The sequence below is a fragment of the Phalangium opilio genome, unplaced genomic scaffold (assembly GCF_054372755.1).
Source record: "Phalangium opilio isolate 3A_F unplaced genomic scaffold, DU_Popi_V2 ptg000217l_1, whole genome shotgun sequence".
Lineage (NCBI taxonomy): Eukaryota > Metazoa > Arthropoda > Arachnida > Opiliones > Phalangiidae > Phalangium > Phalangium opilio.
The window spans coordinates 4,605,440-4,629,243 of NW_028324218.1; the positions used below are offsets into that span (position 1 = coordinate 4,605,440).

The window sequence follows — 23,804 nt, forward strand, 5'->3', positions numbered from 1 at the left end:
AGTTTCTGCGAAAAGTTACTAGAGGTACACAGACTCAGTACCGAAAAATATCCAAATTTTGGTCCATTTTTATGCAATCAAGGTCTAAAAATCAGTCGCGGAACTATTTACTCCTCTTGAAGTAACTTTGTCTTAAACAAAATTAAAAAAAACTTGAAATTAATAGTTATTTTAGATATCTATGGTCTGCAATCGCGTCTATAGTAGACCAAAAGTGCCCGGTTATTTCCAGCCCCTCCCTACCACCCCATCCCTAAAATCGACCATCGCTATTCGCTGATTCAACTCTTGCGGGAACCACGGTCCGCGCGCGCGATTGTCAGTCGCTCTCTAGAGTTCGTAGCGGAAGAAAGGAATCGCATTGATTTCAATATCACCCCCGCTGCTTTTCTCACCAAGGCTTAACGCGTTTTACCCAGCAGCACGGCACAATCAACGCTATTGAATGAAAACGAGCTTGTTTATAATCTAGTTTACCACAGATAATCCTTGTCGTAAGATAAAAAATAACGCTCTATGGACGGAAAGTATCATGCGGATTAGATTATATTAAAAGTTTAATCTTTAACAACAAAAAGTCGAGAGTTTAAAAAAAAAAGTATGGTGCCGCAGTGCGTCGTTTCCTAGGCTCGGGAGTTCTCGGTTCAAATCCAGGCATGGAATCAAAAGATAGTGTCAAAGTTATGGACCCTCTACGAGGATTTATTGGATTTGGATTCTACGTTTTAATCCTTGGATTTTATTGGTTAATACAAACAGCCTACGTTTTGGATCGCAATGTTTCCAGGAAAGATGGTATGTTAATTTTTATGACTTACTATTAAAATTTATGGACTGTCTCAATGATTAGGCTTAACTAGAATGCTTTTGACATTGAATATTAGATTGCGTAACCGGCCTTTTTAAAAGCCTTTTAACATTATGCATGCAGTTACGGTAGCTAATTATAGGTGTTATCATACAGTTGTCGTAGTGACAGTTGGTCAATTAGCAATGCCAATTGTCTCGACCTCAAATGTAGTTAGTGTCAATGGATAAGTTAGGGTAATTAATTATGCTTGAACTTTAACAACCATAAGGCGTTACTGCTCTAGTTTTATGATTATGACATTCCAAAGTTGGTCAATCGTAGAGTGTTTGAAATCAATTACTGTAGTCTAATTGTGTAAGAGACAATTAAGTTGGGCTTGATTTGTACCTGTAACAGGGTTGCCAATAGTCAGGGAACGGTTTAGTTGTAATAAGTCAAGTGAATGACAAGGCTAGTCAAGTAGCCAGTATTTAGTATAATTGCATCCTTTTAAGTCCTGGATCATTTAATTTATGTCTTATACTGCATGCAAGACATAAATTGGGTCTTATTTTAAGGGCTTTGCGCAATTTACGCTTAAAATTTTACTGAATGAAATATAGATATGGTATTATCCCCAACAAGTTTCTTGCATGTTTTTTCACGCTCATTTTGTAAAGTAAACAAGTTCGCTAAGTCTAAAGTCCCACCTCTCCCCCATTTTTCAAAAAAGCCGGTAAACTCCGTCGTTGGCGATTTAGTTGCAAAAGCGACAACAGTCGTTGTACCGCCGGAAGTAGTGGTTCCCCCGCGTCAACCGTTGACAGTGGTTTACAAGTTGACCGTCAACCCTCGTGTCCGGCTTCATTTTGGTGCGTTCGAGCCCAAAGATGGCCGTTAGAAGCTGGCTTCCGGTTCTTACTAAGCCTAATCGCTGCCTCTAGCGAATTGGTCATTTCTGCGTTAAACCAAACCTTCAGTTTTGATAACGCCCAAGATGTCCAAAGAGCCACCGTATACGGGATGATATGTATTTCCGGTTTTATTGACTTGTTATGTCACTTCCGGTTACTTTACCCTAATGGTTCCGGTCATTTTGTAATGGGCGTCGCGTTTGCTGCCCAAGCGTATTTCTTTTACCAATACCAACAAGATGGCGGCGGCGGCGGGGGGAACGAATACGATTTGGAAAGTCTGACGTCATCCGTGGCTATGACGCTTTTAGCGGCCTCTATCTTAATTGAACTATGGTGGGATAGAACCCCTACATCGCGTCTACCGCGCATATTCTTCAGTTTAGTGACGTCAACGTGGGTACTTCACGTTGGATTTAGACATATTTTCGACCAAACCCAATTGGGGGACGAAGTGAAGGTCAAAGTTAGCCCTAGTTGGACTGCGTTGTTATTTGTATGGCACGCGGTTGGTGCTGTCGTTGTTATGTTGTGTTTCGCCGCCATGACAAAGTGCGCCAAATCCTTGTACAATCGGTACAACTTAAGTCAAAGTTCTTTCTTCACGTCATCGTGTTGTCCTTGTTCCTCCGCTGAGGACGAAGGGTTTAGGGCCTCACCCACGGATGATCTTGAAGAGACTGAACCCTTAGCCATGCATCCGTAAAATATAGATGCCATACGCGTCACGTGACGTACGTACGCGCGAGTACTTAATGTATTGGTGTTGTTATATCGCCACGTGTTACTAGATTTACTACTATATAATTAAGTATTATTATTATTGTGGAAGTATAGTATTTTACTATGCCGGTTATATTGTCTTAGATCTGATTGACCTATGGCCTATCCATGACTTCTTAACCGTACGCAAATTGTTACTACGTTTTACCATAAGTTTATAAGTGATATGTTCCTTCCATAAGTTTGTTTAATTAATATCTGGTCATGACAAACTGAAAGGCTTGTAATGAATTTGAAGTGAGTGAGTGAGTGAGGTAGGTCATAGATTCGAGGAGGTAAAGCGAGGGAGGGAGGCCTGGTCGAGGGGGAAACCACTAAGAAAATTTTGTACACCTGATTTCAGATTTCAAATGACTTCAATTGAACTATCATAGACTTCATTTGACTTCAAAGACTTCACTAACTGTATTTGATTTCAGATGACTTCAATAAAATTTATAAAGACTTCAAGTGACTTCAATATAATTTATAAAGACTTCAAGTGACTTCAATACAATTTATAAAGACTTCAAGTGACTTCAATACAATTTATAAAGACTTCAAGTGACTTCAATATAATTTATAGACTTCAAGTGACTTCATTACATTTTATAGACTTCAAGTGACTTCAATAGAATTTGTAAAGACTTCTAGTGACTTCAACATAATTTAAAGACTTCAAGTGACTTCAATAGAATTTATAGACTAGAGCCGATTTCTATTTTTTTCTCAAGACTTCATTAAATTGTAATAATTAAAAATATCTATGTACTTCGCTATTAAGTACTAAGGTGCAGCGCAACCGAAAGCAATATATCTATGCAGAATTATTTGGCGCAGATACAAGCCCGGATAGTATACTGATCCATTTGATCGTCGCTTATGTCTCAAGAATTCTGCGACGTTTCACGCGGTAAACTATGATCACGTGATCGGCATAGATATGTTAAAAGGGTAGATAGATACACAATTCTTAGACCTTTTCACACTTATGGCCGCGCATGAGCAGTTGCAAGTTTGTTGCCACGAGTTTTACACTTCTATGGAGTTAACGTGTAAAATAAACTACGATGGACGTGTTTTAAAACGTTTTGTAATTTAATACTAAAATAAAATGCCTAGTATTCAAACCGAGAGAGTAAAATTAAAACCATGTTAAGAAATAAACAGTGTTTAAGTTCTAATGGGGACGGTGCAAAGATAATAGTTGGTTAAAACTCACTAAGCCTCGGCGATCGTATGGGATAATCGCTTCATCGGCGGACATCGCCGATGCCGTGCCGTGCCCGGCCCCGAAAGCGCCGCGAATAACACGCTCGTAAGCCTTAGCGCCCAATTTGGTCTCTAGAATTACTAGAATATTATAAACTACCCCAATTTTACGTCTATCAATTGAATTCGATAAAATTTCACCTAGGAAGTTCAATTTATACTTTTACAACCATTAATACAACACTGTTTTATAAGAATAAACTCGAATGCCTAACTAGTAAGGTAAAAGCAATGGTTACATAAATACGACTGGCAACAAACATCGTTTCTGCGCTTGCTCACCTCTCGAGAATTTTACCCCCTTTTCACCCTCGCTCTAAGTGTGAAAAGGTCTATTCAGTAGTTTTTGCAAGGGGTCGGTCATTCATGAAATTCCGTACGCTACCCGCGAAATCCAACTTAAGAAATCTCACAAAAAATCCGAAATCAATAACGAAATAACAAAACAGTAAAGAAATCACAAAATCAGTAGAGAAATCACAAAATCAGTAAAGATACCACAAAATCAACAAAGAAATCACAAAATCAGTAACGAAATCGCGAAATCCATTAGAAAATTCACGAAATCCAAGCTCAAAAGAAATCACAAAATCCAACGAAATCAATTGAAATATCCCAAAATCTGCCGAAATCATGGAAAAAATCCGAGGAAATCACGGGGAAAATTGCAAAATCCGTTGCATTTTATCGAACTTTGAAATCAAACAAAATCCGACGAAATCAATGGAAATCCGACGAAATCAAACGAAATCCGAAGAAATCAAATTGGATTTCGAAATCCCGTACACTTTTTCCAAAACGTTTGACCCCTCAGGTTTTTGAAACTGATTATCGTCTGATTCATACTCGAATTCATAGTTCAGAGAACTAGAAGACACAATTTTTAAATTGGCTGCTTGTATGCTGTATTTTGAAGGTTCCCAATTTAGTTAAATAGTAGTTTAAATTAAGCCAATTAAACTTCGCCACAAACAAAAATATATAGATTTTACGAATATTCTTTGAAAACGGAATGATTAGCAGACGACAATAAGTCCAAAAAGGAAAAAATTCTGGGGAAGAGTGTCTGGCACAAGAGTCTGGTAGCATTGCACCTCCGAAAACGGCTGAAAATTGAGGGATCAAGACCAGGGCCCCCCCTGTTTGACTGGAAAATTTATAGGACATTGTCCACTGTAGTGTGGAGAAATAGTATCACATCTCCATAGTCAAACTATCAAAACTTCCAAAATTTTATTGGTCAAACTGTCCAGTGACCCCCTTAGTTTTTAACAAAATTATGGCACATTTTAAAATTCCAGTGTCCTATGCTTATTTCCGGCCCTGATCAAGACTATTGAAAATAAAATTTGAAGAAAAGGAAATTTCCACTTATGAAAGACGGAATTTCAATAGACTTCAAGGGATTTTTCTAGCACTTCATTTGACTTCAAGAGATTTCCAACGGACTTCGTATGACTTCTAAGAGACTTCAAGAGATTTCCGAGAGACTTCAAGAGATTTCCAAGAGACTTCAAGAGATTTCCAAGAGACTTCAAGAGATTTCCAAGAGACTTCAAGAGATTTCAAAGGGACTTCGTATGACTTCAGAGAAACTTCAAGAGATTTCAAAGGGATTTCGTATGACTTCAAGAGACTTCCGAGAGACTTCGAATGACTTCAAGCGATTTCCAAGGGACTTCGCATGACTTCAAGGGATTCTCTAGGGACTTCCTAAGACTTCCGAGATTTCAACTAAACTTTGCGATTTATAGAGACTTCAAAAACAATTTATGGACTTCAATTGTGATTTCAAAAATTTTGTACACCTGATTTCACAAGTGGTTTCCCCCTCGGGCCTGGTGAGTGAGTGGGGCGCTGCTGTCAAAGGGGGCTTAGTAATGCAGACTAAATAGGAGTGCCTAGATGTAATAGGTCCTAGCTGCAAAATTAATTAACCACCACCGAGTGTACTTAGGACTTCAATTGAATTCTCGCTTCCGTCGTTCTCCTTCTCGAACTAGTTATCTCGAGCTGCTGTAAGTCTCTCAGTAGCATTGCGACGAAGTATAGGTAGTGCATATCATACTTATGGAACGGAACATCACTTATAAACTTATGTTATTACCAATTAAAAGCTAAGGTTAGAAACTCGCTAATGACCTAAATTGTTTCGTCAAATTTCTTTAATCGACACTTTAATTTTAAAATTTAATCAAATGAATTAAACTTACTGTATTATAGGATCTCATGATATTTTTAGACAACGTTTTAGATCTCACATTTTTAGTAACTATACTAAACTAGCTAGCTCCAGAACCATTTTCTTGTTTGTCTATCTATATTTGTTTGTGTGTGGTAATTTAATTATGTAATTAATTGATATATGTTAATTGATATGAGAGGCAGGCAGACAGACAGACTTAAGGTGCCAATATAAGTGGCTCCCCTCGTAAATCTAAAATTTATGAGGACTTTTTTGTATATATGCTGATATAAAGCCATTTTATATATGAATGAAAAACAAGTAGCCGTCATATATGGTGGTGCATTCCATAAGAATCAAGAATCTTTTTTTGTGGTGTTATAAATATGAAGTCCATAATTTTAAAGTAATTGTAGGAGCGTAGTACATGCAGTGGGATGGGATGGTTCTATGGATAACAAAATCAAAGTTTGCGAATTATTTTAATTTTCAATTTAAAATCGTGGTCTTTTAGTATAGGTGCTTTAATTAATTAAACCAGGGATAGATTTAATTTTAGAAGTAGGAATGGAGAACAGAGTAATATCTGGGCGTGCGTCAAAGTCCCGGACCCCCTTTCCACGGGACGGGGGGGGTATGAAAGAAGAGGCGGGGGGTCATAGCGAGCGACAGAGGTAAAAAGGAATTATGTATTTTTCGCCGTCCCCGTTAGAAACGTCATCAAAACGTAGTTTAAGTGAGCAGCGAATAAGATAATTTGAACTTTTCGTTACGTGTTGGTTGGAGGGAGGGGCTCTATACTGGGTGGGCTGAGTCGGACTAACCGTTCTCCATTCCTACTTCTAAAATTAAATCAATTCCTGAATAAACATAACTCCGCCTAAAAACATATATAAAATTAAAAATATTAATAAAACCAAAATCATGTGTTGGTGCTTCCCATAATTTTCAAAATGATTATATTAAAATTTGTTTAATAATGTTTAAAAGTAAAATAACACATTTACATCGTCGTGTTATAATAACATTAAATATTACGCACGACTTTTTCTTAAACTTCCGGTGTAGATTGCGAAAGCCATTTCCGGTTTAAAGAAATATAAACAAAATTGAATGAATTAAAACTAAAGTAAAAAGAAAATAAACTTTTTCTGGCAAACGTTTTAAAACTACTACTTATCTAGAGTGATGGGCTGGCATCTCTCTGCCTTTGACTGTGTTACGCTCTATGGGTAGTTTAAATGGAGTGCCACTACTCTAAGCTTGGGCGGTCTGCTGAGACTTTAGTTGAAGGTTAACACTTAAAAATGAATTTTTAAATAAGGTTTAAAAAAAAAGAAAACATGTACAAGCAAAAATTTACTCTTAACAAGATCGTGAATAACGAAAAATTCATTCAAAAAACCTTTCAAACGTCTAAAAAGCCTTGAACTACTTAACAAGAATATGAAATTTAAATTAAAAATTGTTGATATGAGAAGTACAAAGAAATATAATATTAATGTTTAAGCAGGTTCGTGAAAATTGTGATTTTTAAACTTAATCGTTAGCATTTTTTATTTATTTTTTGGAAAATTTGGCGCGAGTTATTGTGTAGTATCACGTGTTTACTGAGTGCGTTAATGCTAGTTAAGCCTTGGTTTCAAATTTAGAAAATGCGCGCGCTATAGCCGAGGTTTTGTCACGTGTTTAATGAATGGGTAATGGGTTTATACTCCTTAAGCCTTGGTTTTCAAATTCAGAAAATGCGCGTGCTAGCTGAGGCTTTTTGTCACGTGTTTACTGAATGCTTTAAGCCTTGGTTCCTATTTAGAACTTGCGTAAATTATTGCGCATTTTCACTAGCTTTCTTTCTAAAATTCTGAAAACGGTTAAGCCTTGGTTTCAAATTTAGAATTAGGAATTCAAATTTGGCGCTTTAGACGTACTTAAGCCTAGTGATTATTATTATCAGTGGCTTTTATAAAGATTAAATTTTCCATTACGTTAATCTTTAATTAGTGGCTTTGATTAAATCGAAAAATCACAAATTTTAACGAAACTACTTGTAAATAAAAGGGTATTTAAAAATAGGGGATGACGTCGTTATATACATATACCACGTGACCAAAATAAGGTGCTGAAAGTAACCAAAATTTATCGCCAAAAACAAAAACAAGAAACTAAAACAGATCTTCCATAAATTAGGCTAATGTTTTTAAAGAAAAGATTGCTTTAATTATATATGAAATTAGCTATAGATTAATTAGGGCTTATTAATTAGCAGTGAAGTGCTATTAATATTATATAAAATCCAAAAGAAACAAACGTAACCCAACAATTGAAAGTACAAAGAAATCGTTATTCTGAAAACATTTTCTGGTATTGTAGTTATAATATAAATTTTAAAAAAATATGTAAAAGGGTTAGTTTTTAGAGATTTTTGTGAACAAATATCTTAATATTATTGTCCAGTATTTTAAAATGAAACCAATGGTATTTAAAGTCCTTTTTATCCTAAATTAAATATTTAGGGTTTATGCTAATTTTGTGATTTAAAGTAGAGATGATAAAAATTTCGATTTTATTTTCTGGAATAATGATAATTAAAAAAATTAAAAGGATATTAATTAAGAGAAAAAATGACTGTAGTTTTTAGGATTGTTGTAAATAAAAAAAACATTATTTAAAATAAATTAATGTGTTAATATTAATTTAATTTAATTAACTGGTTACTTTTTCTTCATATATGTATATATATACCTTCCCCCCCATTTCTTCCTATGTATTTAACCCCCCCCCCATTTCTTCCTATGTATTTAACCCCCCCCATTTCTTCCTATGTATTTAACCCCCCCCATTTCTTCCTATGTATTTAACCCCCCCCCCATTTCTTCCTATGTATTTAACCCCCCCCATTTCTTCCTATATATTTAACCCCCCCCCATTTCTTCCTATGTATTTAACCCCCCCCCATTTCTTCCTATGTATTTAACCCCCCCCCATTTCTTCCTATGTATTTAACCCCCCCCCATTTCTTCCTATGTATTTAACCCCCCCCCCATTTCTTCCTATGTATTTAACCCCCCCCCCCATTTCTTCCTATGTATTTAACCCCCCCCCCATTTCTTCCTATGTATTTAACCCCCCCCCCATTTCTTCCTATGTATTTAACCCCCCCCCATTTCTTCCTATGTATTTAACCCCCCCATTTCTTCCTATGTATTTAACCCCCCCCCCATTTCTTCCTATGTATTTACCCCCCCCCCCATTTCTTCCTATGTATTTACCCCCCCCCCATTTCTTCCTATGTATTTACCCCCCCCCATTTCTTCCTATGTATTTACCCCCCCATTTCTTCCTATGTATTTAACCCCCCCCCCATTTCTTCCTATGTATTTAACCCCCCCCCCCATTTCTTCCTATGTATTTAACCCCCCCCCCATTTCTTCCTATGTATTTAACCCCCCCCCCATTTCTTCCTATGTATTTAACCCCCCCATTTCTTCCTATGTATTTAACCCCCCCATTTCTTCCTATGTATTTAACCCCCCCATTTCTTCCTATGTATTTAACCCCCCCATTTCTTCCTATGTATTTAACCCCCCCATTTCTTCCTATGTATTTAACCCCCCCATTTCTTCCTATGTATTTAACCCCCCCATTTCTTCCTATGTATTTAACCCCCCATTTCTTCCTATGTATTTAACCCCCCCATTTCTTCCTATGTATTTAACCCCCCCATTTCTTCCTATGTATTTAACCCCCCCATTTCTTCCTATGTATTTAACCCCCCCATATCTTCCTATGTATTTACCCCCCCCCATTTCTTCCTATGTATTTACCCCCCCCCATTTCTTCCTATGTATTTACCCCCCCCCCATTTCTTCCTATGTATTTACCCCCCCCCCATTTCTACCTATGTATTTACCCCCCCCCATTTCTTCCTATGTATTTACCCCCCCATTTCTTCCTATGTATTTAACCCCCCCCCCATTTCTTCCTATGTATTTAACCCCCCCATTTCTTCCTATGTATTTAACCCCCCCATTTCTTCCTATGTATTTAACCCCCCCCCCATTTCTTCCTATGTATTTAACCCCCCCCCCTTTCTTCCTATGTATTTAACCCCCCCCCCATTTCATACCCTTTATTTAACACCCCCCAATCTCATACCCTTTATTTAACACCCCCCAATCTCTTACTCTTTATTTAACACCCCCCAATCTCTTACTCTTTATTTAACACCCCCTATTTCTTACTCTTTATTTAACACCCCCTATTTCTTCCCCTTTATTTAACACCCCCTATTTCTTACCCTTTATTTAGCACCCCCAATTTCTTACCCTTTATTTAACACCCCCAATTTATTCCCCTATATTTAACACCCCAATATCCCACTATAGTTTCCTATATTCCGTTTATAGAAATTTACAAGTTTCAGTAATCACCATTATACCCTGATTGTCCGGGGTTCGTTAATTTAATCAGAAATATTGATTTTTAGCGTCAGATTTACGTTGCGAATTAATTTTGAAGCTTTTGCCTTCAAGGGCTTTATTAATAAATAAATTTTTCTCGTTCAATATAGACCAGCGCTTAAAAGGTCAGAGTTCAAAATGACCCGGGTATCTGGAACCTTAATTTTCAGAGTGATGTAATTTTTGGAGCGCTTAAAAGGTTTTTAATTTATTTTTTATTTTACTCTATTATAAGCCTGCACAATCACGATGTTCGAAAGTGTTTATGATACACCATTTAGCCTTATATGAAAAGGTCAAAAGTTATCTTGGATTCCCCCCCCCCCGATACATAAAACCTCCACGAGCTTGGAATTGTTTTTCTAACCTTTAACCTTTAAGGAACGGGTTCAGGATTCAATTATTATTTGATAGAAATTTAATTTCCTAACAACATCAATCAGATGAACCCTCCTTAATTTGACAGTTTTAATTAAATTTATCGAAATTTTAGTGATCTAGTTAATATTATATTTCAGAAGAGGTTAAAATTAATGTGTTGAAACCTTAACTTGTTTAGTTTCGTTATTTTTATATTTATTTGAACTTAAGCCTAATTTTAAAATAGCGGGATGTTTTCCCGCCAAACTTGAAAGTCCTACACGTTTTATGATCAATTTCTTAAAACCTCTATTGCCGTTTACTTCTAAAATATTTTCACTCTAAAACCAACAAAGTCGAAACGTTCAAAATCTTTGGAGTTTCGAAGAAATGACCCATATTTTTACTTTCAATGTGTTGGAATGTGTTTCCTGCGGAAATAGACTTTCTTTCCGTTAAAAAATTCTCCTATTTCACGAGGAGGGGGTTTGAGTAGATATATCTTGCCATATTTATACCATCTGATATTTTTGACCCCACTTTTGACCTTTTTTCGGAGGGGTTCAAGCTGTTTGACACTTATGGGAATCAGGAAATTGTTGTACCAGTTGTGTCGCGTAGGTTTTCGTCTGCTATGGCGAATACCAAAGTAATTTTTACTTGTAACTTGCCACTTAACTTGTTCCTAAACCAACTAATATCAAATTAGCATAATAAGTCGCTACGGTTGAGTTGTTATCTTTAATTGGGTATCATTAAAACAGGTTCCCCCTCCCTGTTATAAGTTTTTATATTTATATAGCGTGATAATGTTCAATTAAAGTTTTTGTTTAAAAAAAATTAGGGTGGTCTGCTTTAAAATACCATTATGTAATTTATATTTCATGGGAAAGTTTGATTATGTCTAGCCCTTAGGGTACTGTACATTTTTTTTTACTTATGTCATACCCGCCAAACTTTTCAAATATTTCTTAAGGTCTAAATTTAGGGTTAGCGCTTATAAATGGATTTTTTTTAAAAACTAATTAGTAGTTTTAGTACTCGGTTTGTTAGGCCTATGTAAAATTTCAAGTTTTACGCTTTGATATCATTCATTTTTCATTTTTTTCTAGACGTCTTGAACACGAGCTAAGGAAAGATTTAGATGAAAAACTATTATTCCCAATCTTTTGACAAGATGGGAACGCCCACTTCCTGTGCGAAACGATTTTTCTTTGGATTTTTTTTTTTAAAAAAATTCAGAGGAAAATTATAGGTTTGGTTTCTATCTCCCGTTTGGCCGTTTCTGGCCTTTAGCCTTGAAGATTCGGTTTTACGAGAGAAGTAACGGTATTGTGGTTTGTGTGTCAGTCAGTTTATTGTTGTGTATCAAACATTCGTATGAACATCAAGTAACACCAGAAATTCATGATATAACCATGGATGAAGGATGCGCGTGAGGAAATTTGTTTTCACTCTACAGGATAGGCAACTCCCTATCTCGAGCGACAGAATATTCTGTATACACTCTGTTACAACGTCGGTTGTCAGCACGCGCAAAGCTATTTCTCTATGTAACGTAGCTTTGTACGTGCTGTCAAGAGACAAAAAACTTCAGGATCTTCAGGATTGAAAATATCCGCGAGTTTTTTAGCTCGAGTGCACGGACCTCTAGGCCTTAGTTTCAAATACGTGTGAAATTGCATACAGTCTACTACACGTATTTGAAACTAAGTCCTAGAGGTCCGTGCACTCGAGCTAAAAATACTCGCGGATATTTTAAATCCTGAAGATCCTGAAGTTTTTCGTCTCTTGACAGCACGTACAAAGCTACGTTACATAGAGACCTAGCTTTGCGCGTGCTGACAACCGACGTTGTAACAGAGTGTATACAGAATATTCTGTCGCTCGAGATAGGGAGTTGCCTATCCTGTAGAGTGAAAACAAATTTCCTCACGCGCATCCTTCATCCATGATATAACCCTAACTAAGAAATAAGCTATTTGAGGGCTGTTTAAGCGATCCGGTAGCATGGTGGCTATTTAAAATTTTTGTTCCATTTATTTAAATAAAATTTGATTTAAAAACTCTCTCATTATTTAAACAAAATTTGATTTAAATACTCTCATTACAGGGTTGCCACGGGTCAGGGAAAACCTGGAAAAGTCAGGGAATTTTGAAAATGGGCCGGAAAAGTCAGGGAATTTTAAAAATTTCAGCAAAGTCAAGGAATTTTACTTCAGTGGGTAAAATCTCTGGGGATAAGTCTTTATTGAAAGAGTAATGAAATTAAGTTCCTCCTCATACTCTCTTAACACAGAAAACTCTAGAGCAATCCTTGAAAATGCTGTCTAGAATTGTTTTTGGAAAGTAAATGCCTTAAAGGAAGGGTGAAGTAGAAAATCAAGTGATTTTTTATCCATTCTTCTACTAATTATAAGACCAGTCTGCATAGTCAAACTTTCAGGAAATACTTCCGAATGATTTTAAAATTCAAATTAGGTTCAGATTTTATGGATAATTTTAAAGTAGGTCCTCCGACCAATCGCGTAACGCCTTGCCTTTTTATTAACAAAATTCTCCTGGCACGCTCCGTGTCTCGCGCCACGATTATCACGTCGCGCGCGAATTTTATCAAATCTCGTGCTAAATTTCATTCGACACGGAACGTGCCACGAGAATTTTGTTAATAAAAAGGCAGGGCGTTACGCGATTGGTCGGAGGACCTTCTTTAAAATTATCCTTAAAATCTGAACCTAATTTGAATTTTAAAATCATTCGGAAGTATTTCCTGAATGTTTCACTATGCAGACTGGTCTTGTAAATAGTAGAGGAATTGATGAAAAATCACTTGATTTTCTACTTCACCCTCCCTTTAAAAAAATCTCTTTGACTGTTATTTGTAGTTAAAATGATTATTATTCATTTTGGTGAAACAAATACATTGATAGATCGAGTTTATTTAATGCTGTAAATATTTACACTTTCGGCCTAAAAAGGTCAGGGAAAATCTAAGAAAAAGTCAAGGAAATCCTGGAAAAGTCAGGGAATTTGGTTCTGAAAATTCCGTGGCAACCCTTCACTATTTTATTCGATAAAAATCCTACATTACTTTAGGTTAGGTTCCGTTCGGCGCATTTTTATTGCTCATAACACTTTTAAATTAAATTTCGCGCCTTTTCCAAAATTTTAATGTCTCTAGTTTTGGTATACGCACGCGCATTGTGCTTTAACACGTTTATCGCCTCCATATATATATAAAAATAGCGGAACTTTTTTCCTTTTACATTTCCGGCCAAAAATTTTTACAAACCAATCCAAATCCGAGCGGTGGGTGGTATTCTTGGAAATTGCAAATTAAATTAGTTCAGTCGTGTCCGTGGCCTTGTTAACGCAAATTAACGCTAAATTCGGAATATTTATTTTAACCGCTTAAAATTAATTGAAATAGATGTAGAAATCGTTCAGTAAGAACATTGTAATTATAATTAAAAGTTATTTTAAATCTGCGCTGTTCTTACGCTAATCTGAACGAAACGGCTAATTATTCCGGAGATTGTTCGTGAAAAGGCTTAGCAAGATAAAAAGTAGGATTTTATTTCAATATTTGAAACATGATTTACAATTAACGACGTCATGTTGATACCTAGTTCTTAACCAATAGAAATTGATAGAATAATTCCACGTCACGTGACTCGTGAGTGATTTCATTACTATTTTTAATAGAAACATGTTTTAGTTTAGTTGTCTATGAATTTACATGTTTTTTTTTGTAGTGTGAAATTATAACATAAGCTTGCCGTGGTTGGTTTTCGAATTTCTGTGGGAACTTAAGAAATTTTACAATGGCAGGGCCAGGTAGGATATTTTATAATATGCTCCGAACGTATTTTCTAGGGGTGTGCGAATAGTGAAATTTGCATACGAATCGAATATCAAAACTGCGAAATTTCGAGTATTTTTCGAATATTAAATTTTATCAAAATTCCATTCGAATACTAATCGAGTTCGAATATTTCAATCGAATATTTTGAATATTTGAAAAAAATTCAAGTTTTCAATCAAATAACAAAAACAAATCGTTAAATTAATAATTTATTAATTCTTAATTATTCCCATTACTTAAATTACATTAACTATTATTTCCTTAGTCCTTACTAAAGTAACATTAACTATTACACCATTCCAAAAAGTCTGATGCAATCATGAGTGCTCATGGTGCAATCACCATACCACGCCATAAAAAAATGTTCTCGCCACCCTCCCGAATTTCAAAATACTACTGAAAACTAGTATTTCAACTTAATTAAACGAAATATTCGAATAAAAATTGAAAACTCATTTGAAAATAAAGTATTCGTTTAGCAACCGAATACTCGAAAATTTTTTTCGAATATTCGACGAATACTAGATGGCAAACTCGATCGCTCGAATCGAATACTCGATTCGAAATTTTGGAATAATATTCGATCTTTCGAATATTCGCAGTCTCACTATTTTCATAGTCCTTTAAGTTAGATGGTCATAATTCAAAAACTGTCGCTTACAATGGAGAGGGTAAGAAGGTCTCTCCACTTACATTTTAGCAGAAGAGGATAATAGAAGGATGACACTCTGTATCCTCTTATTATTCCACACCCCGAGTCCGAAGAAGACAATCGTATTTTCAGGGAATTCTTCCGTGTTGCTATGACCATCTAACTTAAATGACCATGGTTCTATTTCAAATATTGAATCTGGTTTCTATAACAGGGACAGTTTCAAAGGCGGAAAATGAAATTGACAATTTAACATTTAAAGAGTACTCAGAAAAATTAACTCTCGAGGATAGCTTAGAATTCAGTAACGAAACTTTTCTCAACGACCTCAAAACTAAAACACCAAAAGAAACAAGGACCAAAGAAGAACATCTGGAGAACGTATTGCCTTTCCTGGATCGTTGCACGCTTGGACAATTTGCCAAAAGTGCTTACAAAGACCGAATGAAAGATGATACTGATGAAGACTACAGGAAACGTTTGCAACTACCTCAAGGTTGGGAACTGCTTACAACCGCTAGAAGTCCAGCGTTCTGGAATTTAAGATGGGGATATTTTGGCGCTGCATTTTGGCATCCAGAGCATCGCAGAATTGTCATAGCGCATAGAGGAAGCAAAAACTTGGATACAATACGAGCCGATTTAATGGGAGTCGTGTTGAATCGTTATGTTAGGCAGATGAACGCCGCTTGTACGTTTACGCACAAAGTTTACGAAGCTGTCACTTCAGTTGAGCAAGAATACAACGTCCAATTTGAAATATATTTCACCGGACATTCCTTGGCTGGTTGGTTAGCCCAAGTGACGACATTTTCCCTCAAGTACTTGAAGTTGGAAAAAGGAAATTTCATCAACATTCGAAACCAAGAAGATGCAGGCGCGACTTACAAAGGTTACCACGCACACACTGAAGTTTTTGATAGCCCAGGTTGTAAGAATATGCTGGCAAAGATGGAAGATGATTTTGACGTTCGATATGCTGATAGAAAGATCCAACTGCATCGCCTGGACATAACCAACCATATGTCGTCACCGAATATCGTCAACTGTTGCAATAAACATGTTGGAAAATTGTACAGAATTTTTCCAGAAATTAACATCGTCGAGGATACTGTTGAATACACAAAACAGTCTCACTCCCTCGAAGGTCTTTTAGCAATATTGAAAACTTCATCATCGGTTGAAATAGAAGTAGTCGATTGGCCCGAAATTGAAGTCACTTTCTGGAAAAGTACGAAAGCTTTTGCAACAAAATTAGGGCTTATTGTTATAGAAAAAATTACAAGAAAAAAATTTCCGACACAGCAAAACCACTCTTTCGGTAAAGAATATGAAAATTTTTGGAAATTTGCCGAAGCTGTCAATAAAATTGAACCGCAAGATACCACGGGATATTTAACATACACCGATGAACCTAATTCAAAAGCGCAAAAAGACTTGAAAGTTCGGTATCAAGCGAAACTCGTTCAGAAAAATCAATGCCAAGTCAGCGTTTTCTCCGATTCTGAGTTAAAGTTTTTGAAGCTTTTCCAGCAATTGAAAATAATCCCGAATAGAATTTTTGACTGCAATCAAATTTCAGAAGAAGATCAAAGCAAGATAATGAATAAACTGAAACAATTATGTCTTCAAGGTGATATCGTTACCTGCGACTCTGATTCGGATATCCGTCAACTTGTGCCATACGTTAAATGCTTGCTTAGACTTTACCCCGATATAAATGAGAAAACGGAAGATGCCTTAACCAATTATGAAGTTAGGAAAACGATTTACAGCAACATCTGCGAAAAATACCGAAAACAAATCAACGATTTAATCAAATTAAAGGTCGAAGACTCCAAAGATCCTTGGCATGCTTTGATAAACTTTTTCGAAAATAAAGCAGTCAAAGTTTGTGAAATTCAGGCTCAGTATGGAACCGATATCGCTATGGCAAAGGCTCTGACGACAATTCCAAGTTCACAAGGAAATAATTTAATTTTGGCCTTTGAATTGCAAAGTTTATTAACAACGGAAACTTTCTTCACTTTGAAGGAATTTTTAAAACACGAAAATTTGGGAGAAACGATAATATTAATCGAATGCACTGGCAAACTCGGCTCGAACACCGAACGTTGGAAATTTCTACAAGATTTGCGAGACGAAATTAAATCTACTGAAACAAATATCAAATTAGTTTTAATAACGGATGGGAATAACCAAGATTTAATGATTGAGCACGTGATAAAACATAACGGAATCACGTGGGGCGAGTTGACCATTGAAGCTCAGGAAGATCTTATGAAGAGAAAAGTAATCAAATTTCAAGGAAAAGAAAACTCAAGTTTAAAAGATCTCTTTTTCGATGAGTATTTTATTCAATATGAAGAAGTTCTGAAAGGGGAAATTCTAGTTAATTTGATTAAAAATAAAGTCACAACTGTCGGAAAGGAGCTCGAGAGTCTGGGTGACGTCGAGGATTATTATATTCAACGAGAGTTCCAACTAAAAGAAGTTATTGATGAAGAATGTTTAAAGAAAATAGCCTCTTCCGAATTAATAGCTATAAACGATCCGCGTTTCGCAAATCAAGAAAACTGCGTTCAAATAACGGAAGATGAGGATTTTCTACGTTTATGCGAACAATATCCAAAGAAGAACATTCATTGGTTAAAGTATGCTTCAAATTCCAAGTTAATTTTGTACAAGTCACGTGGTGAACTGGATTATTTACGAAAGTACTTGGTCAAAGAACAGAGCTCTTTCTATTCTGAAGAAACCTTGATTGAAAATTCTGGCAAATCATTGATAATATCCGACACTCCTGGGATGGGAAAATCAACCGTGCTTTCTGTATTGGGCCGAAAAATCAAAGATTTATATGCGGATTATTGGGTAATTAGAGTCAACTTAAACGAGTGCACCAAGGCTTTAGAAACGGCGAAGAAAAAGAAAATTTCCATTGCAAATGCGAAAGAGTTAATGCTGGAATATATCTTGCCTTGTAGCAAAAACACGAAATTGAAAACTCCGTTTGAAGAAAAGTTGTTCGCAAATTCGTTAACCAATTACGGGAGATTGGTGTTGCTTTTCGATGGATTTGACGAAATTAGCCCGACTTATGATAGCCAAGTCATAAAAATTCTAGAAGAGTTGATGAAAACTCGTGTCGAGAAAATTATAATATCAACTAGGCCATATACCAAGGAACAGTTGGAAAATTGTTTGAGCACTTGGGCCCATACTATGGTACCATTTTCGAAAGAAGATCAAGTGGAGTTCATTGTTAAATATTTGCAAAAACAATTTAATATCGTGAATATAAAATTCCCGGGAACGCGCGAAGATTTGAACAAATACGTCTCAACATCAATTGACAATTTATCCAACTCTATAAAAGATAACGAAAGACAGTTCATGGGGGTCCCATTACAATGCAGATTATTAGCGTCATATATGCTCCGTGACAATTTAAATGGACAATTAAAAGTGATTGACAAAGTATCGTTAATGGATTTATACAAAGATTTCATTGAAGGTACAATGGCAATTTACGATACCGAAAAGGTTTCCTCGACGGACGGTAACGTAGCTGCGAACAATGCGCTAAAAAGTATGAAAACACTAATACTTCAGAAACACAGACAATACGCTCTTCAACTTTTACTGCCTGAAAACGTATATGAAGAATTGAATTACCCCGAACTTGAGGACGAAGAAGGCCTACTTGAGGATTCACTTTTAAAGGCGGGAGTTTATATCGGAAATCTGACGTTTATGCATCGAACCTTTGCTGAATATTTCGTAGTTGATTACCTTTTGTATCTAGCTAAAAATACGAAGAGAAACGCAGGCGCCTGGAATAAATTGTCAATTTTGACTCGAGAAATAATGTTAAAAACGAAATTTTCAGTGATTCGAACCTTCCTCGACGTACTCATTCGAAATGGCAAAAAATGCGAGGAAACTGAGAAGATTTTACGAAGTTACATAGAATTTTTAGATGAAAATTATCCCAAGAATCCACCAGCTTGCCTCAATGCCTCTAAAGAAACCGTTCTAAACGTACTAATCCGCGAAGGTCAACTTGATACACTCAAATACTTGATCGATATTTTATCCAAAGATAACCAATGTCTGTTAAAGCTTTTAGTTCAGTATCGGGAAAGACAAAATGAAAAAGTTGAATGGTGGGAAGTTAAACGGTGGAATTCTGATGGTTCCCTTGGATTATTTTCGCCTTTGTACTTGGCTTGCCGGTTTGGTTATACTGAAATCGTCGAGAAGCTATTAGAAGCCGGAAGTGACGTCAATACACTAGAGTATGACAGATTTAGTCCATTGTATATAGCATGCAAATATAGTTGTACGCAGAATGGTGCCGAATTTGAAACAAAGTCTGATATAGGTAAGTTCTAATGTTTCAATACATTTCTGCTTTTGTTGAAACGAACCCTTTTTTATGGGCATAGAGGACCGATATTAGAGAGCGTAAGAAAAGTACCGAAAAACGTGTACGGAAACGTGTATCGCTCTAGTCTTATTGTATTTTAATTTCGATAACATTAAATTTCAAAAGAATGTCTTGTTTGAAATAAGAAGTGAAAAAAGCGGGCGATATAATTGTCTCGCCTTAAATTTGAAAGATCTCTTGTGTCTTGAGCGTTCGACGTTATCCTCCACGTTTTTCGGTCAGTTTCTTAAAACCCGTTACCCTATATAATGAACATAATATCTAAATTCACAATTCTTGGCAATATTACAAATTAGTACGAAATTCTCTCATATACTGGATTTTTTATTTTTACTGAATTTTAAACCGCTCGATTTAAACCAAAAAAGTTTTTCAACTACTGAGCACTAGGTGTTTCGGTTTTTTAATTCTTGGCTTTAAATCTATTCTCTTAAAATAAAAACCGAAAACCGAATAGATTTTTTTTAAATTTATAAATGGCCGGTTTTCCGTTATTTCTCTAGCATCATTATTCACTTTTCAGCTCTTTGAAGTGACGCAGTGAGTGAGTGACGATTTAACGAGTCACAAGGGGTGACAACTGACAGGGGTGAAACTCCAATGCTTTAGGGGCCACGTTGATGTCGTGAAATTGTTACTCGAATGCGGCGCTAATTACGTTTTAAAGTAGAGGTGTGCGAATCGAACCGGTTACCGAATACCAAAAAATTTTCCTTATCAAATACCGAATCGAATAGTTCATTCCAAATCGAATACATTGGTAAATTTTTACTAACCGATTCATCGGGAATAGTTAAGCCTAGTATTCGGGAATAGTTAACCCTAATATTTGCGGATACTAGGCTTCACTATTCGCGATTAATCTGGTAGTAACTCTAATATTCGCGAATAGTTAATACAAAGCAAGGAGGAAAACATTTCGAAGCTCCTAAATTTCAAAATACCTCTCCTCATTGGTGGTCAAGTATTTCTTAAAATTTTCCTAGGCACTTAATTGCTGGTAGTTTTTGATGGGAGACAAATAAAATGGGATGATATTTTTTAACACAAGGTGGGTCTCTCTAGTTCCAAGGTCCTAAATTTATGGTTGTTCGGTATTCGACATTCGTATCGAATAGTGAAAATGGGCTTATCGAATACCGGATCGAATTATTCGGTTCGGTATTTGATTGAAACGGCTAAGCACACCTCTAATTTAAGGAGTAAGAGCGGTGATACGCCAATGCACTGTGTCACTTATCGGGGCTAAGTGGATGTCGTGAAATTGTTTCTTGAACGCCGCGGTAAAAAAACTACGCTCTCGCCTAGTTCTTCCATGATTAGAGTACTCAGTACTCACCCACGTTTCACCATTCTTACTTCGTAGAGACGGAGAGAGAAATATTCTCAGTGTTGCTTCTAAATTTTCAAGAAAAGACTTTTCTAAACTTCACTTTCCTTGTAATAATTTTAGGTTGCTTATTTGCTTTAATCTTTCCCATCAAGTGTTTTGAAATGATAATTAATAGTTAAAATTTTGAACTAAAAGCTTAGGCTATACTTCGGTGCTTGACTAGTTGGTTACTTTAGTTATACATGGTTTTTTTTTAGGCATGACACCAAATAACCACGTTAAAATTGTAGAACTTTTAATTAATGCCGGTGCTGACGTGAACTGTTTGAACTCTGGAGATAAAGAGACCCCGTTACACGTTGTTTCATTCGAGGGCCACCTTGATGTCGTGATATTGTTACTGGAACACGGCGCTAAGCACGATTTAAAGAATAAATATGGTGAAACGCCAATGCACCGTGCCGCTTATCGGGGCCATGTGGATGTTGTGAAATTGTTACTGAAAGGCGGCGCTAAACACGATTTAGAGAATGAATATGGTGAAACGCCAATGCACCATGCCGCTTTAGGGGGCCACGTTGATGTAGTGACATTGTTAATAGAACAAGAAGCTAAACACGATTTAGAGAATAAATATGGTGAAACGCCAATGCACTGTGCCGCTTATCGGGGCCATGTGGATGTTGTGAAATTGTTACTGAAAGGCGGCGCTAAACACGATTTAGAGAATAAATATGGTGAAACGCCAATGCACCATGCCGCTTTAGGGGGCCACGTTGATGTTGTGAAATTGTTACTGAAAGGCGGCGCTAAACACGATTTAGAGAATAAATATGGTGAAACGCCAATGCACCGTGCCGCTTTAGGGGGCCACGTTGATGTCGTGAAATTGTTAATAGAACAAGAAGCTAATCCCAATTTAAAGAATATAGAGGGTGAAACGCCAATGCACTGTGCCGCTTATGGGGGCCACGTTGATGTCGTGAAATTGTTACTGGAAAGCGGCGCTAAACACGATTTAGAGGATATATATGGTGAAACGCCAATGCACCATGCCGATTATGGGGGCCACGTTGATGTAGTGACATTGTTAATAGAACAAGAAGCTAAACACGATTTAGAGAATAAATATGGTGAAACGCCAATGCACTGCGCCGCTGAAGAGGGCTGCGATGATGTCGTGAAATTGTTAATAGAAGGCGGCGCTAATTACGATTTAAGGAATAAACGGGGTGAAACGCCTATGCACCATGCCGCTGAATGGGGCCAAGTGGATGCCAAGAAATTGTTACTAGGTTCAGAAGTAATGGGCTGGTTTCTTACATTACTTATAATAATACTAATAATAATATTAAAAATAAAAAGCTTTTATGAAAGGATATTCTCGTTCAGAACATTAAGTCTGGTTCTGTTTTACGAGGGAGTTCCTTATTAATTTACATTATGGGTTCAAGTGATTAAAAAATACAAATATTTAATTATAACGTTAACGCATTTAGCATTTCTTTTTTGAATATTGATATAGTGGCTGAACCTTTAAGTGTGTTAGGAAGCTCATTCCATAAAGCCACACCTCTAGTTTTGACACTTTTACGATTAAAAGTACTTTTGGAGGACTCGACATATAATTTATGTGTACTGTGTATTACAAGCCCTATCAAAGTGGTCAAGAACATAATCTGGAGTATATTTCTTTATGATATTAAACATCATGATAGCAAGGTGTAATTTATATCGGGCTTGTAATTCTAGCCCTGGCATCGGTTGCTGAGTCCCGTTTGCCTTTGTGGAGAATACGTTTCGCACAGCTATTTTGTAGGACTTGTAGCGGCCTTAAACTAGCTTTATTAGCAGTGGCGTAAAATATGTCCATGTAATCAAAAAGGGGTTGAATCAAAGCATTATACAGAATACACAAGCTTTTCCTGTCCAGAGCACAAATTAAGGGATGTAATAACCAGATACGTTTTTTAATTTTTTTTACAAGTGTAAGTTATATGTCGTAGCCAAGAAAAGTCTTCATCAAAATAGATGCCTAAGTATTTAACTTAGCTAGAATACGGTGCTAATTACGATGTAAAGACTTACGACCAGTGTGGGGAATAAGGATTTTTTTTTTAAACTGGACCTGTGGCCAGTAGAGCCTAGGTATTTTAATTAAAAAAACTGGCCACGGTGCCACCTACCACTTTTAGCCTGAAAAATCAGGCTTTCGTAATTAAGGCCAAATTATCTATTCTTTACAATATATGCTTAGTAGGTTAGTTTTTATAGGTAGGTCGTCCTTTTATCTAATAAATCCCATTTTAGAGATTTTTTCATTGTAAATTTTAAGCTTTAAACTTCTGCCAACCTTAATTCCCTAGTGACTTTTAAATTATTACATAAATGTGCAGGGCATTCCAAATCAACTGATATTGTTATTATTTTTTATTATTACTTTTAGTATTACATAATTATTAATTTTTGTTCTAGCTTTACTGTACTCTTTAATTGACAAATACATTCAATAAATAAATAAATAAATAAAATAAATAAATTATGGTCTTTATTGAATAATGTTAATTTAAAAAAAGATCACAAATGGATCACGAGGTGTATTAATTTTTGACTAATTTGAATCATTTTTCTTTAGTAGTTAACATTTACCATATTATCACAATTATTACTAAGACTAGAAATAGCATTAAATAGGCAGGGAGTTGACACTCCATTGTTATCTTCCCATAGACGCTAATACCAATGGCTAATACAGTCA

The 23,804-nt window shown here is 36.1% G+C and overlaps 1 protein-coding gene across 1 annotated transcript; it reads left to right on the forward strand.

Moving 5' to 3' along the window:
• Positions 1–662: 662 nt before the first annotated feature.
• LOC149615808 (uncharacterized) lies at positions 663–23,535 on the forward strand. The gene is made up of 6 exons (XM_089856814.1): positions 663–795; positions 10,494–10,582; positions 11,856–12,964; positions 14,499–14,580; positions 15,475–19,647; positions 21,304–23,535. The coding sequence occupies exons 4-6, from the start codon at positions 14,568–14,570 to the stop codon at positions 22,479–22,481; spliced, it is 5,364 nt and encodes a 1,787-aa protein (XP_089712940.1). The 5' UTR covers positions 663–795; positions 10,494–10,582; positions 11,856–12,964; positions 14,499–14,567; the 3' UTR covers positions 22,482–23,535.
• The last annotated feature ends 269 nt before the right edge of the window (positions 23,536–23,804 follow it).